General features: G+C 34.9%; 1 protein-coding gene and 1 pseudogene across 9 annotated transcripts in view; both read left to right on the forward strand.

Moving 5' to 3' along the window:
- PKN2 (protein kinase N2) overlaps positions 1-14469 on the forward strand; it is a 165942-nt gene extending 151473 nt beyond the window's left edge. For 7 of the 8 annotated variants that reach the window (XM_009212350.3, XM_003892155.4, XM_003892154.4 and 4 more), the window contains 6 exons: positions 261-323; positions 2639-2715; positions 7121-7263; positions 11415-11522; positions 11745-11825; positions 11913-14469. In XM_009212350.3, the coding sequence (XP_009210614.1) occupies positions 261-323; positions 2639-2715; positions 7121-7263; positions 11415-11522; positions 11745-11825; positions 11913-12116 (676 nt within the window). In that variant the 3' untranslated portion in view covers positions 12117-14469. The remainder of the gene's footprint in view (positions 1-260; positions 324-2638; positions 2716-7120; positions 7264-11414; positions 11523-11744; positions 11826-11912) is intronic. The other variant, XM_031650534.1, reaches the window with a different exon arrangement.
- Positions 7284-10784, forward strand: LOC108580472 (annotated as a pseudogene). Its single transcript, XR_001891558.3, has one exon. The product of XR_001891558.3 is annotated as an elongin-C pseudogene (transcript).
- Positions 14470-16151: the final 1682 nt, after the last annotated feature.

Raw genomic sequence — 16151 nt, forward strand, 5'->3', positions numbered from 1 at the left:
AAACCAGATCAAATGTCCCCTCTGAGGTTCTCAGTGACTCCACTAGGCAAAGTTAATGGCTTTAATTGTCAAAACTATACTTTTCTCATTTTTAAATTTTACCCCTAATATCTAGCACAATGTGTGATACATAGTGGGGACTAAAAAAAAAATTTGTGAAATAAATTAATGATAGGTCTGCTTTGAAGTATAAACATATAAGCTGGGATTCAAGAGCAATAAAATTTATTAAACTCCTATTGATTTAATTCTTCAAACAGATTTTATGCTGCTTGTGTAGTTCTTGGGTTGCAGTATTTACATGAACACAAAATTGTTTATAGGTAAGTTAATTTTTAATTTTTTCTAATGGCTTGCTTTGGTGTGATTTAGAATTAAAGATAGTGTTTTGTGTTTCTTAAACGTTTTATGTTTAACCAGATTCTTAGTTTTCTCCTTCATCTGATAAGTCAAACCCCAATTTTGAAAGACATGTGGTTAGCACTATGATTATATGATGAACTTTTTGTTTCCTAATCCATAGCACATTTTCTAATTAAAATAGTCAAATTATGGGTTGGTCTATGACAGTGCATTTCTCAACAATATTCATCCTAGTGAATATTTAGCATTCAAACAACTCATTGCAAAAAACCTCCATAGACCAATACTGCTAAAAACGTGTCCGTGATGAGACAAGTAGCTTGTGTTAGAGTGTAAAACATCACACTGCTTCCCTCATTACGAAGCCTTATTGTCAACTGAACTAAATAGTATATTGGTGATGTAGCTGATCTCTGTAATTTGTGGCCCAGCAGCTAGTCTGTGAACCACACTTTGACTAGCACTCACTGCCCAAGACCAAGCAGATATGAGAAGACTAGTCAGAATTAGAAGACTATAAACATTGGATTATTTAAGTTTTTTTTTTTTTTTTTTTTTTTCTTTTTTTTTTTTTTTTTTTGAGACAGAGTTTCACTCTTGTCGCCCAGGCTGGAGAGCAATGCACGATCTCGGCTCATGGCAACCTCTGCCTCCCGGGTTCAAGCGATTCTCCTTCCTCAGCCTCCTGAGTACCTGGAATTACAGGTGCCCACCACCATGCCCAGCTAACTTTTATATTTTTAGTATAGACAGAGTTTCACCATGTTGGCCAGGCTGGTCTTGAAACTCCTGACCTCAGGTGACTACCCGCCTCAGCCTCCCAAAGTACTAAGATTACAGTTGTGAGCCGCCGCACCCAGTCAGGTAAGGTTCTAATGATGTTTTCAGGATTAAGTTCTGTTTTACCTAACGGATAAAATATTTCCTGGGCTCCGTGGCTCAAACGTGTAACCCCAGTATTTGGGGAGGCCAAGGTGAGAGGATTGCTTCGGTCTAGGAGTTTGAGACCAGCCTGGGCAACATAGTGGTATTCTGTCTCTACAAAAAAAATCTAAAAATCAGCGAGGAGTGATGATATCTGCCTGTATCTGGGCTACTCAGGAGGCTGAGGTGGGGGAATTGCTTGAGCCTGGGAGGTCAAGGCTGCAGTGAGCCATGATTATGCCACTGTACCCCACTTAGACAACAGAGCGAGTACCTTGTATCACAAAAAGAAAAAATAAATTGAACAAAATGGATAAAATATTGTCAATTTGCCTAATTTGTAATCAACTAGTATGGATGGATAGCTTTCTCTCATTCTTTCAAAAGATGAAACCTGCCCTCTGATGCCTTATTAATACTGTTAGCTTTACAGTTCTTTCTTATGGATGGCATATAAGCAAACTTTAAAACTAGATTAAGTTGGCCAGACGCAGTGGCTCACGCCTGTAATCCCAGCACTTTTGAAGGCTGAGGCAGGTGGATCACCTGAGGTCAGGAGTTCGAGACCAGCCTGGCCAACATGGTGAAAACCCATCTGTACTACAAATAAAAAAAAAAAATTAGCCAGACTTGGTGGTGGGCACCTGTAGTCCCAGCTACTTGGGAGTCTGAGGCACAAGAATTGCTTGAACCTGGAAAGTAGAGGTTGCAGTGAGCCGAGATCATGCCAGTGCACACCAGCCTGGGTGACAGAGCGAGACTCTGTCTTTAAAAAAAGAAAAAAAAAAAAAAAGGGCTGGGTGTGGTGTCTCATGCCTGTAATCCCAGCACTTGGGGAGGCCAAGGCCAGCGGATCACAAGGTCAGGAGTTCAAGACCAGCCTGGCCAACATAGTGAAACCCCCTCTCTAATAAAAATACAAAAATTAGACGGGTGTGGTGGCACACGCCTGTAGTCCCAGCTACTTGGAAGGCTGAGGTAGGAGAATCGCTTGTACCTGGGAGGCAGAGGTTGCAGTGAGCCAAGACCATGCCATTGCACTCCAGCCTGGGTGACAAAGTGAGACTCCGTCTCAAAAGAAAAAAAAAAAAGTGGATTAAATTAGATTATCACAAATAAATTAAATACCTTCTTCCTTTTTTATGTAACAGGAGAATAATTTCTCATAAGCTACCTTATATAGAGCAATAAGCTTACTAAAAGGAAGAAAACAATGATATAATATTTAAATCTCAAATCATAACTTGGAAATCCCATTTTTAATAAAGTACAGTTCCAGTTGAAATTATTTTTTTAACTGTATAACCTACTGATTTTTTTTTTTCATGCTGTATCTTTTTATCCTGAACAGAGATTTGAAATTGGATAACTTATTGCTAGATACAGAGGGCTTTGTGAAAATTGCTGATTTTGGTCTTTGCAAAGAAGGTAATCGAATGTTTTTAAGTTTCTTTTCTGATAAATTACTGTTTCTTTGTGCATCAGTAGTTTTCAAGTTTGTCTATGGAAAACAAACTGTACTTTTAACTTTATTCTTCATTAAGACATTGTAGATATAATGAAGACATTGCTTATATAACCTAATTATCACATTAAGAATGTGTTCTATGAATACGAATAAGGTTAGATGTATAGAAATCATAGTAAGCTTCTCTGCGTGATTAATAATTTTGTCACTACTTTAAGGAAGTATTGCTTAAGCACCAAAATCATTTATTCCAGTGAGACTGTACACAGTGAATTTCATAGGCCTGATAATTTACTTCCAGCTTCTTAAAACTGGAAACATTTAAAAATAGAAAATAAATTGAGATAGGTATCTCAAGTATGTTTTTTGTATATTCAAAAGTAAGTAAGTAAATTGGGGAAATTTGAATCAGGTAACATAAGAAAGGATAAAGATCATGGGCTTAGGAACCAAACAGTTCTAGGTTTGAATCATGGCTTTGCCACTATTTGCTGTTTGTCTTTGGAAAACTTAGTTTTAATCTCTTTGAGTCTTACTTCTCCAACCATAAAAAAATGGACATGGTTCTTTCTGTTTACTAGTACTAACATTGCCTATCTCCCTCTGCACTGCTGGCTTCTGTTTGCTGTTTAGCTTTGTTTCCATAGTACATTAACACAGGGAATGGTACATCTTAAGTATTCAGTGAGTGTTTGATTAATAAGTAGCTGGATGAATAAATGAATGAACTCTGTAGATATATGCCCATCACATACCCACTGACATAATTGCTGAATCAAGTCAGTTTTTTTCTTTAACTGGGCTTCTTTTTATTGGACACTGTTGATCTAAACGCTTTTGTTTCTCAGCATCTCTCCTTAGCCGGCTGCTCTTCACTGCAGTTTTTTGACTAGCAGCTATATCCTAATGACTCTCAAATCTATTATTTCCTTTCATATGGATTCCAAAGGTATATATTCAACTATCTACTAGACAGCTCTGCCTGAACAGTGAAGAGACACCTCAAACACTACCCAAACAAAAATCACTTATTTTCCTCAGGTAGTCTGGTTGTTGGTACCACAATCCCCTCAGTCTTCAATCTGAAAGCAAGGAATTATCTTGCGTTCTATCCTGTTCTCTACTTTCCATATGTAGTTATTCAAAAAATTCTACTGCCACTTAACCTCCTGAATATTTCTGAAATCTATCATTTCCAGTCAACTCCTGCTAGCCATCATCTTGTTTTGACAAAACAGGTATAATAATCTCCTAATTGTTCCTATTTCTAGTCTTTTTCTATCCCAAATCAACCTGCCATGTAATTGCTGAATTGTTTAAGGAGTCCATATAAATACAGATCAGACCATGGCACACACCTGCTGAAAACTCTTCAGTGGCTAGGATAAGGTGACATAGAGTGCCCTTCCTGATCTGCCTGCCTGCCTTCCTCTCTGGCCTCATCTCTTGCTGCTCTGTATTTAGTACTTTTTGCTCCAGCAACAATGAATTGCTTATAGTCTGTGTCCCTCTAGCACTGTCACCCATCCCAACTCTATTTGCTGACTAACATCTGCACATCCTTCTCATTCAACTCAAGTGTAACCTCTACAGGCAAATTACCAGAGATTGCCTTTTACTACCCCAACTCCCAACTCTGCTTTAGGAGCCCTTCTTCACTATTCTGCATTATCTTGCTCTTCCCTTGTTATTATAAAATTATCAATAAATATCCATTTTCCTCCAGTCTCCTGTAAACCCCTTAAAGAACCATGTCTAACTCTCATTTTTGTGTTCCCGCTACTTGGCACAGGTGCCTAGAACATAAAAGGTACAGAAAATATGTGTGTTGAATAACCAGACTTATTAATGCATTATCATAAAAACATATTTAGTAGATTATAATAATATAGCTAACAACTTTTGAGTGCTTACCGTATGCCAAGAATTTTGCAAAATGCTTCATCATATGCATATCTCCTGTAATTCATAACAATCATATGAAAGTAGATAGTTTTTTTGAAGGAAATATTTAATTTTTTATTTTATTTTTATTTGTATAAATTTATGGGGTACAAGTGCAATTTTGTTACATGCATAAATTGTGTAGTGGTGAAATCAGGGCTTTTAGGATATTCATCACCCAAATAACATACACTGTACCCATTAAGTAATTTCTCATCATCCACCCCACTCCCACCTCCTTACCCTTCTGAGTCTTCCTTGTCTTATCATTCCACACTGGTAGATGGTATTATTAACCCTTATATACAGATGAAGAAACCTAGGCTTTGATGTTAGACAACTTTCTCAACCTCTCACAGTTAACAAATGACAGAACTGGAACTTAAACCAGGTATTTATTAATCTAGAGCCTGATATTAACCACTTCCATGCAGCTTTACCAGTCTGTAAGAAACATAAGTTCTATTTCTTTGTTAATTAACTTTTTCCTAGTTTTGGCCAAGTTACTAAAAGGCTGGTGCAGAACTCATATAGATATTAATACTATATCACTGTTTTTTAAAATAATAATTTATTGAAGAAAATAAAAATCATTATGATAGTGTTAAAGAAATTTTGCCAAAAAAAATTTCCCCACTCCAGTGTGCTAATGTATCTAATTGTGCCCTTCAAGTCTTGGTTCCTAGACATACAAATTCATTTCTATTTTGTAGTCTCTATATATGCATACCTAATTATTCTTAATTTAGAATTGAGAGCTTTTCTTTAAAATTCTTAATGCTTGTAATCCCAGCACTTTGGGAGGCCAAGGCAGGCGGATCACGAGGTCAGGAGATCGAGACCATCCTGGCTAATACGGTGAAACCCCATCTCAACTGAAAATATAAAAAATTAGCTGGGTGTGGTAGCAGGCACCTGTAGTCCCAGCTACTCGGGAGGCTGAGGCAGGAGAATGGCGTGAACCCGGGAGGCAGAGCTTGCAGTGAGCTGAGATCGCATCACTGTACTCCAGCCTGGGCAACAGAGTGAGACTCCGTCTCAAAGAAAAAAAGATGACACTTATGACAAGTTTTTAACACTTTGGAATACATGGAGACAGTATCTTCAATATGTAGACTATTTGATTAACATATTAATAAATTATGAGGAACATATATTTAAAAACTAGTTAGCTAAAATGTTAATACAGGTTGAGTATCCCTTATCCAAAATGCTTAGAATGAGAAGTGTTTTGAATTTCAGATTTATTTGGATTTTGGAATATTTGCATATATACATAATGACATATCTTGAGGCTAAGACCCAAGTCTAAACACAAAATTTATGTATGTTTCATATATACCTTATATATAGCCTGAAAGTAAATTTATATTTATATAATAATATAAAAATTTATATTATTTTTAATAATTTTGTGCATGAAACTAATCTTGTGTTAAGTACTTGTGGAATTCTCTATGGCATCATGTTGGTGCCCAAAAAGTTTCAGATTTTGAAGCATTTTAGATTTTGGATTTTTGGATTAGGGTTGTTCAACCTGTACTCACCCTCCCTTCCCTTTCCTTCCTTCCTTCTTTTCTTTTCTTTTCTTTTCTTTTTTCTTTCCCTCCCTCCCTCCCTTCCTTCCTTCCTTCCTTTCTGCATATATATATATAGATATTTTGTTTTTTGAGACAGAGTTTTGCTCTTGTCACCCAGGCTGGAGTGCAATGGCACAATCTCGGCTCACTGCAACCTCCGCCTCCCAGGTTCAAGCAGTTCTCCTGCCTCAGCCTCCCAAGTAGCAGAGATTACAGGCAGGAGCCACCATGCCCGGCTAATTTTTTTTTTTTTTTTTTTTTTTTTTGTAGAGACGGGTTTCACCATGTAGGCCAGGCTGGTCTTGAACTCCTGACCCCAGGTGATCCACCCACCTCAGCCTCCCAAAATGCTGTGATTACAAGCATGAGCCACCGCTCATAGCCCTATCTCTCTGTATTATATGACACATTTGGTTAGCTCCTGATTATCCAAGGGTTTGATTTTTGGTATTTTCCAAACTGTTATTTTTTTATAATGTTGTTCTTATAGTAAAGTAAATAAACTTATTTAAGATTGAATTGGAAAGATGATAGAACTTCACAATCAGTTCATTTTGTTGTAATTTCTTAGCTCCCTTGTAATGACAAGAAGAAAAATTAACTGAAAAGAAACATGGATATCTTATTTCTATTTACCCATTAATTAGATAGTATAGTTGCTATTACAGTTTTTGCTGTACCAGTCCTTATTGTTTTCTTGAAATATCTTAAATATGTCTGAATTTGTTCGCCATGCACAAATGTGCAACTTTAATTTTGCCTCCCAAAGATAGCTTTGATTTTTTTTATATACTAGATTTATTTTCTTTGCTAACAAATGTTTAAATTTTATCTTTTCCAGGAATGGGATATGGAGATAGAACAAGCACATTTTGTGGCACTCCTGAATTTCTTGCCCCAGAAGTATTAACAGAAACTTCTTATACAAGGGCTGTAGATTGGTGGGGCCTTGGCGTACTTATATATGAAATGCTTGTTGGTGAGGTAAGCAGTGTAAAATAGGTAAGAGAAAAAAGGAAGGATGATTGAAATAATAAAGCATGTCATTTATAAAACCACCTAATACTGTCTTCAGTATGAGTGGAATTTAAGTTTTATAAATATTTATAGTATACTAGTAGTCAGCTATCTTTCTGTAATACCTTCAATAAAGATTTTTATGTGGTTTGCGGAATGCATTATCAGTGCTTTGAAAATAGTTCCTTGTATTTCAGTGTTGTGCTTTGAATGTGTTTTCTGATTTTAAGACATAGTCATTTTATAGGGAATGGAATAACAGAAAGACTAATTTAAAAAATGTACTCTGTACGTGTAAAGAAAAGCCCACTATAGATTGGTCAGAAATAAATGTAACCTTCGACTTCCCCTAGACGGAAGTGAGCAACACACACTGCATCCTTGCTTCACCAGGAAACAGCTGAAGTTCCTGGGGAAGCAAAGTAGAATTTCATAGGAACAAAATGAATGGAGAGGAGAAAAGCTATGGTGGCTGTGAAGGCCCTGATGCCATGTATGTCAGATTGATATCATCCGATGGCCATGAATTTGTTGTAAAAACAGAACGTGCATTAACATCAGGCATGATAAAAGCCATGTTGAGTGGCCCAGGTCAGTTTGCTGAGAATGAAACCAATGAGGTCAATTTTAGAGAGATACCTTCACATGTGCTATCAAAAATATGTATGTATTTTATGTACAAGGTTCGCTACACTAACAGCTCCACCGAGATTCCTGAATTCCCAGTTGCACCTGAAGTTGCAATAGAACTGCTGTTGGCTGTGAACTTCCTAGATTGTTAAATAAAATATAATTTTAAAAAATGAAAGAAATGTTACTTTCAAAAATGGTAGAGTTGAAAAGATTAGCATTTTTTCCTACTGTTTTCTGTCGATTAACTTAAATTTCTGAGGATAATTGAGTTGTACACAGAAATTATTACCATTAGGAAACAGTGAATTATGTTAAATAAGGCAATAATAGGAGACTAATAATGTATTATATTATAAACTGTTAGAAATGTTGAATTGGGGTGAAATTGAGAAAGAGTAAATCTTTTAATAAGTAATTAAAGATTACTTGAAGGGACTTAAACTGGAGATGCAAGAAAAATTATTTTAAGGGATTGGTTCATTATTCTGCAGTTTCCCCATGCCAGCAACCTCCCTTGTACACTTACAAGTTTGAAGAAGTTAGTGGCTAAATGAATGAATTATCAAATTGAGTATCAGAAATTTCTAAAGTTTTGTTCTATGCTTGTCATTTATTGGCACTTACCCCAAACAAACAAATGGTTTTAGTTTCTCCGGATGGATAGCCCCTTTTGGTGTGTCAGTTTGAAGTGGATTCTTTGGAAAAGGAGGAGAAGTATGGCTAATTAAAATAAAATTTATCATGTCCTAAGCTAAGCACTGTTCTGTGTGCCTTAAATATTCATTCATTTAATTTTGCAGCAGCCTTTGATAAGCTCCGTACTGATCTTATGCCCATTTTCAGAGGTGTAAATAGAGACACAAAGAGATTAATGACTTGCTTAAGGTCACACAGCTCTCATATGGTGGAGCTGGAAATTTTAACCTTGTCACTCTGGCTCCAGAACATATCTCTAAAGCATTATGCTTTGCTGCTCCAGGATAGGATCTTCAATTCATCCAGCCTTGTTTCTGTTCTTAAGACTAGTGGTCCAGATCTGAATTTTTCACCTCTATTTAGAAAAGCTGTTGTGCAGTGTTTAGGTTGGAACGATTTATTTTAGCTCCAGTCCACAGTGGCTTTTACTGTCTGAGAGTGCCAGAAGTTCTCATAAAATAGTTAATCTTCTGTAAGCTCTGGCATACTTGAACTTCTCCCCACCCCCTTCCTTTATTTTAAAAGTAACATTTTGGGGTTTTTTTTTTTTTTTTTTTTTTTTTGGTTTTGTTTAGTGTAATATTCAAGTAAGTATGAAGTTTATGAGATTCAATTATGTGCTTGCTTAAAATTTACTCTCCATATTAGAGATGACATATGGAAAATATGAGTTTATTACAAAATACTGTAGAATTAATCGCCAGTTGAATCTACTCCCTCCCATTATAAAGCCACTGGAGGGTTTGACAGAAAACAAGGAAGCTCCTGTTTCATATTTTTTAAGAGAGCTAATTGATTGAGCTCTTAATTACCTAGAAGATAAAAGACAGTGGATCTGGCTATTTCTTAGTTGTTTCTTGCAATTTCTTTTTAGTATCTCCACAAGAGGGTAGCTGGGAAAAGAACTAAACTTAAAACTCATCAGTCTACTTCATAATTTTATAGCATTAATGAAACGCTAGTGGTAACTCCTTTTTAACTATGATGAACGTAAGGTGTGGCTAAAGTTTATGTCAGATTTCTCTATTATTACAAATAATTGTAAACTAGCTGGATATATCATACATGCTCAAATTTGTATACTTCTACTAGTTTTGATTACTGGAAAGACTCCAGGAATAAACAAATATCCCAAGTCCCCTTTTTCCTGCCTCAGATGGGAGTGAAGATAACAGAGTGATTGAATGTAATGCTGGACATGGTTTTAGATACTATCAGTGTTGATATCTGAACAGACTATTGGTTTCTTTTAAATGTGCTTAAAACACATTTGTTAGCTTTCTGTTGTTAGCCCTGTTTGCTTACAATCTATTTGAGAAAAAAGATACTACACGTTTTAACAAATGTATAGATACTTCTTTGCTATTCAGACTTGGAGAGTGAGTTTTCAAGTAAAAATTGTTCAAGCAGAAGACAAAAGTGCTCTCTTTGTATTATCCATTGAAATTCCCATTGAGAATCCTAGTAAAATAAAATTTTCTCCTGACTTACTGATTCAGTCCCCAAAAGAAATTAGATTGTCCATGTAGTACATTTGATTTATGTATTTTGAGTGCACTACATTGTCCCATGTAGTATATTTGATTTACGTATTTTGAGTGAGTGAATGAACAAACTAAGGTTTTGGTAACTGAAAGCTTTGAAATTTTCTTAGCTATGAGCAAGATTAGAAGCTCAGCCTTAAGAAGCTGGATTCTGAATTTATTTTCACAGATTCCTTAAAGATTGCTCACTTTCCCTGGATATTGCTTTCTGCTTATTATTCTTTAAAACTTAATTGGAAGCAAGCAGCCAAATCAAATCTAATGAGGCTAAGTAAGCCTATATTTCAATAGCCAGTGAGAAAATAAGGTTAAAGATACTGATTCACTTCAGTGATTTTAAGGAATTAAATGATATTTAGACATTCGTGTCCTGATTTTTAAAATGAGTGAGTGATGTTTAAGCCATCTGAAATTCTGAGGCAGGCAATCACATCTGATAGACACGTTTTCAGCATAGTTGAAAGTTTATCTCTTTGTGAATCAAATTGTCATACTGAATATAATGTAACTACTTTTTATGTCTCAGGGTCATTATGAAAAATGATTTTAATACTGTGCTTATTGAAATGCCCTAAAACTTTTTGTGTTTAGAGCATTAAAAATGCCTGTCAATGTGTGCTTTTTGGGTTCCTTTCAGTCTAATTTTGTTGGCAGCTGCTTAGTACGGTCGTTATGCCTACTAATCTCTAATTGCGTTTTACCACCATTAATTTACTATTGACTTTAAAATCCAAAGCACATTTATATCTGATGTATTTCCGCAGATTGCTTTCCTTTACTATAACATTTATTACCATATTAACCTTATCCATTTTCTTCTGTCTTTCCACAAGATTGAGGTTCTTCAGGATTCTGTTATCTAAATATTCCCTACTTTCTGTTAGACACTCTAAAAATTGACTGTCTGGCCAAACAGGTGATTGAGTGAATGAAATAAAATGGACTGGAGTGGAATGAAATGAAATGAAAAGCCATATCATATATGAGATAGACAAGTTTTTTTAACGGTCTATAAAATTTAAAGATTTCAGAAAGAGTATATGGTATATTCCCTCTGTAATAGATACATATCTATTGTCACTTCTTATACTTCTTTTGTTGTTGTTGTTGTTTTGGTAGGCATGGGTTTGTTGTTTGTTTGTTTTTTTCTTTTTCACTGCCTGGATCTTGGTTATACTTTGAATAGGTGATAAGATTTTACTGCCTTAAAACTTGCTTTAACTTACTTAAAGGTATTTCTTCTAGTCTCCCTTTCCTGGTGATGATGAAGAGGAAGTTTTTGACAGTATTGTAAATGATGAAGTAAGGTATCCAAGGTTCTTATCTACAGAAGCCATTTCTATAATGAGAAGGGTAAGAATTAAATTAAGGATAAGAATTTTTTTAAGACTACTTTAATTTTTTATATTAAAGAAAATTTCCCAGTAGAACTTTAGAAGTTGTTTTTCAGTTCATAAATGTTGCATGGCTTAGACAAAAACAGACAAAATATATCTGAGTTTTTAAAAATAATCTTTATCAGTGAATTTTATTCTATTGATTTTATTTTAACTTTTTTATTTTACATTGTGCTAGCTGTTAAGAAGAAATCCTGAGCGGCGCCTTGGGGCTAGCGAGAAAGATGCAGAGGATGTAAAAAAGCACCCATTTTTCCGGGTAAGTGTGACTATTTAAAATTTTTTATTAAACTAGAGCAATTAGATGTAACAAACTAAACTAGTCATTTTGTATTTTATGATCCAGCTAATTGATTGGAGCGCTCTGATGGACAAAAAAGTAAAGCCACCATTTATACCTACCATAAGAGGACGAGAAGATGTTAGTAATTTTGATGATGAATTTACCTCAGAAGCACCTATTCTGACTCCACCTCGAGAACCTAGGATACTTTCGGAAGAGGAGCAGGAAATGTTCAGAGATTTTGACTACATTGCTGATTGGTGTTAAGTTGCTAGACACTGCGAAATCAAGCTGACTGACTCACAAGAAGACCTCTTAAAAATAGCAACCCTTCATTTGCTCTCTGTGCCACCAATAGCTTCTGAGTTTTTTGTTTTTTTTTTTTAATTGAAACACATGAAGATTTGTTGAAAAGTACCATTCTAATACTTCTTGAAAAGTGGCTTCTCATTGTACTTCAGCGTAAATATGAGCACTGGAAACAGTTTCATGGAGTTTGAGTGAACATCGGCTATGAAAATCCATCACAAATACTTTTGGATCAATAGTCTATTTTTAAAAAGAAAGAAAAAAAACCACTTTTTTTTATAGTCCCTAGCTTTGCCATATGCCCGCCTTAAGTGGAAGGAAAATTAATCACTTAACTATGTTTTACAAAAAGTAAAAAAGGGCTTGGAATGCTATTACTGTTCACACAAAGTATGATTCTGTTTGAATAAGACAAATGCTCTTTTTTTTAAAGACATTACTGTAATATCAAAAAACGTAGCAGTTTGTATACAATTTGGGGCTTGATCTTTTAAAAAAACAGAATGAATTGATGTCTTATTTTATAAATGTTCTATATTTATTAGGAGAAAACTTTATATTGCCTTATTTTTATCAACCATGTAACAGAGGCTTATAGCTTTCCAGCGGAGCTGCTTGCCAAACAATTTTGTTTTTATTAAACAGTGCTGAAACAAACAAGATCAGCATTTACTTAAGATGTTAAGAATGAGGACTTTTAATCAGCTGAACCAAGATATTGTTACCTGTATGCATTCCCAAAGTCTAGATGCTCAGTATGTTCAGTCATATCTTCCAGAATCAGTGAACCGATTACCCCTTTTTTGATACTCACTCTACATCTGCCAACCTAGTTCACTTGGTTTTGTGTCTGCTGTAGAAGGGAACTATACCTTGGTTAAACCGTAGAGATTATCATTGTATACATGCTGTGAACATGTATATGTGCAAGTTTTAATGTATTCTATGTTGTAGGCTTATTATTTAATTTTACCACTTCATCACTTTTGTACAGTGGCCAAGCAGACACCTCAAACTCCAGCATTTACATTAAGTGCATTTGTATATTTTAGGCCACTGGATCCAGATTTTATATTGGCAGTTACTGAGGGCAAAAGCAATATATTGTAACAGAATGTATAAATATTTTTGATAAAACAGTCTATATTTTATAAAAAAATTAATTATAACACTAAAGCTGTACCTCAAAAGTCTCAAAAATAATTTGATCAAATATTTTATACAACTCTTCAAAGGATCCGTCTGTGGCTTTTTATACTCTTCTAGGATTGTCTTTTTGCAAACCATGACTTTCCATTTGCCTGTAGTTTTTTGTTTGTTTTGGTTTGGTTTGATTTTATATTTTTTTCTCCTAATCTATGACTTTATTGTTTTTTCTTAGTTTAGTAATAGCATCTTTGATCCTGTGCTTAGCATGTTAGGGTCATTATACCTCAGGAATAGCAAGCTGTTAAGTAACCATACTGAATTAACTATTTAATCACAGTGAGCTCATCTCTTAAAAATTGTTCAGGTGTAAATCTTATGAGAAACATGAAGAAGCACACTGATTTATGGAGAGTTGAGCTAAAAACATTTATAAATATTTGCTGGGATGTTTTAGCATCTTTTCATTGTACTCTGAGAACAATTAAAATTGTCCAGAGATCATTTATATTACCTTCCAAATTGTTAATTACCCAAGATCCTTTGGGAGAAAATCTTAATAGAAAGGGGGAACAATATGTGGTTTAAAGTTATTGTTAAATGCCAGTTAACTTCCTTGGCAAAGGACAGTAGAGGAACTTAGCTTAATTGTCTGGCTTTAATTTAAACAGTGTTAATACAACATTAAAATAAAACACTAAATACTTTTGAGGTACAGTCTGCTCACTTTTTTGGTTCTCAAATAGCAAAGAAAGTAATGTCTAAAACAGGCTTTTAGCATTAAAAACTGACATAGCATTTTGTAACTACACAGTGTACAGAATTTTTTTTTAATTGAAGTCAATCACTAAAAAAATTAGAGGGCAGGGTCTATTTACACAATTAAGCTGAAGAAAGCACTAATTTTTTGTAGTTTAAAAAATATATATATTTTAGTCAGATTTAAAATTTTAAGCTTTATAGAGTGTAAATATATTTTGCTATTACTGTATGTGTATGTGACTGCTCAAGCACTTTGTAAAGAAATTAGGATATTTTAGAATGGTACACTATGCATTCAAATGAAATGTGCCTTTCACTATGTCATTCTAAGAAAACAAGTGTTTTGCAGTCATAAATTATCACAAGTGCACAAATTAAAGTCTATTTAGATTGAAATTTGTAACTTTGGTTTTAAGTATTCTTTCTTTTTAGAAACTTCCTAATGACTAAAATATACTTTAACTTTTCTGTGTTCAAAATCTCAAAGACTAATTAACTTGAGTAAACATTCTTGCAAGTACTTTTTGTCCTAGGGAAGACTTAAAACCATGAACATTCAGAGCAAATTGTCCACTTCACTGGGAATAATGGGAAAAGTTTGTATTCTGCTCCTGTAAGGTCAGTAGCATCTTTTATTTGAAACATATTTAAGGACTGCTTACTGTGTATAGATACGGAGAATAGGAAGGTTTTTTTTGAAGCAACAAAATGTTGATGAATGAAGAACAACAGCCTGCTTTAATATTAAGATGCAAGCACCAGTATTGTATATACTTTTCTCTTGTTTGAGGTTAACTTACTTTAATTTAGGACCTGGCTTCTCAGAAAAGCAAATGAATAAAACAGAATACTAGTCATTTTATAGTAATCTTATTTAAAAATTACAAATGGAATATTTTAGAAATATAAAATGATGCATGCTCTCCCTGTAACACAAATTGAGGACATAATGGAAATTGCAATCATATATTGACTTGGTAAATCTGCCGTATAGATTAAAGTCTAACAAGATTTTTGCAAGTACTACCAGTATTCCCAAAGCCACTGGAGTAAATATGAAAAATCCAAATAAGCAAATACTAATCCACAGATCATAATCTTAATTTAAATTTAGAATTCTTACTTACTTTCCAGCCATCTTTTGAGGTCTAGGGTTTTTCTGAGATACTGGCTTTATACATTAGTATAATGGGTAGAGGCTTTAAAGTTATTAAAAATAATAGTATACACACGCGTATAAAATTAGTGGAAGACCATCAATAAGATACGTAATTTGAGGTTTTGCCAATCTCATTAAAGGTAAGAGTGGTCTGTGGCAACCCTTCACCCCAAAACAAGCAAATAAACTTGAGCAGAGTCCGAACAAGTTAGGGCCTCAGCACCTGAGAGTTAGAGTGGGAGTGCTGAAGCACAAAAGTAGGAATATTGAGAGAACTGGAAGCTGAGTCTACAGAGTATGGCAGAGCAGCAGGAAGTTGGAAAAGGTAGGAGTCACAATGGCAAGGAGCTGGTTTTGAAAATTCAGGCACCCAAGAGAAGTGGGGTTACCAAGGATAGATTTCTCTAACAACACAATTTTGAGGATAACAAACCTTGCAATAGCATCAGGACTTATGTTCTGTGCTTAAATCCTGTAGACGAGTTCAAATTTTAGTTTGCATGTCACTCTTTCCCTGACAGTGGAAGGAAATATTCTGTGGATGGAAGCTCCTCCAGGATGGGACCATCAGATTTCCACAGATTAAGATCAAGTAATTCACTGTCAGAAATCCCTAAACACTTGTGAGAGACAGCAAGTTACCTTGAGTAAGAACCAACAGAAATTTTAAATTTAGATATCCCTGTTAGAGATTTCATACATTAGAATTATCAGCCAGGCACAATGGCTTATGCCTATAATTCCAACACTTTGGGAGGCGAAGGCAGGAAGATTGCTTGAGGTTAGGAGTTTGAGACTAGCCTGGGTAACACAGCGAGACCCCATCTCTACAAAAAAAAAAAAAAAAAAAAGCACCTAAAAATTAGCCAGGTATGGTGGTGTGCACCTGTAGTCCCAGCTACTTTGGAGACTGAAGTCAGAGGATT

This window comes from Papio anubis, chromosome 1 (genome assembly GCF_008728515.1).
Source record: "Papio anubis isolate 15944 chromosome 1, Panubis1.0, whole genome shotgun sequence".
Taxonomy (NCBI): domain Eukaryota; kingdom Metazoa; phylum Chordata; class Mammalia; order Primates; family Cercopithecidae; genus Papio; species Papio anubis.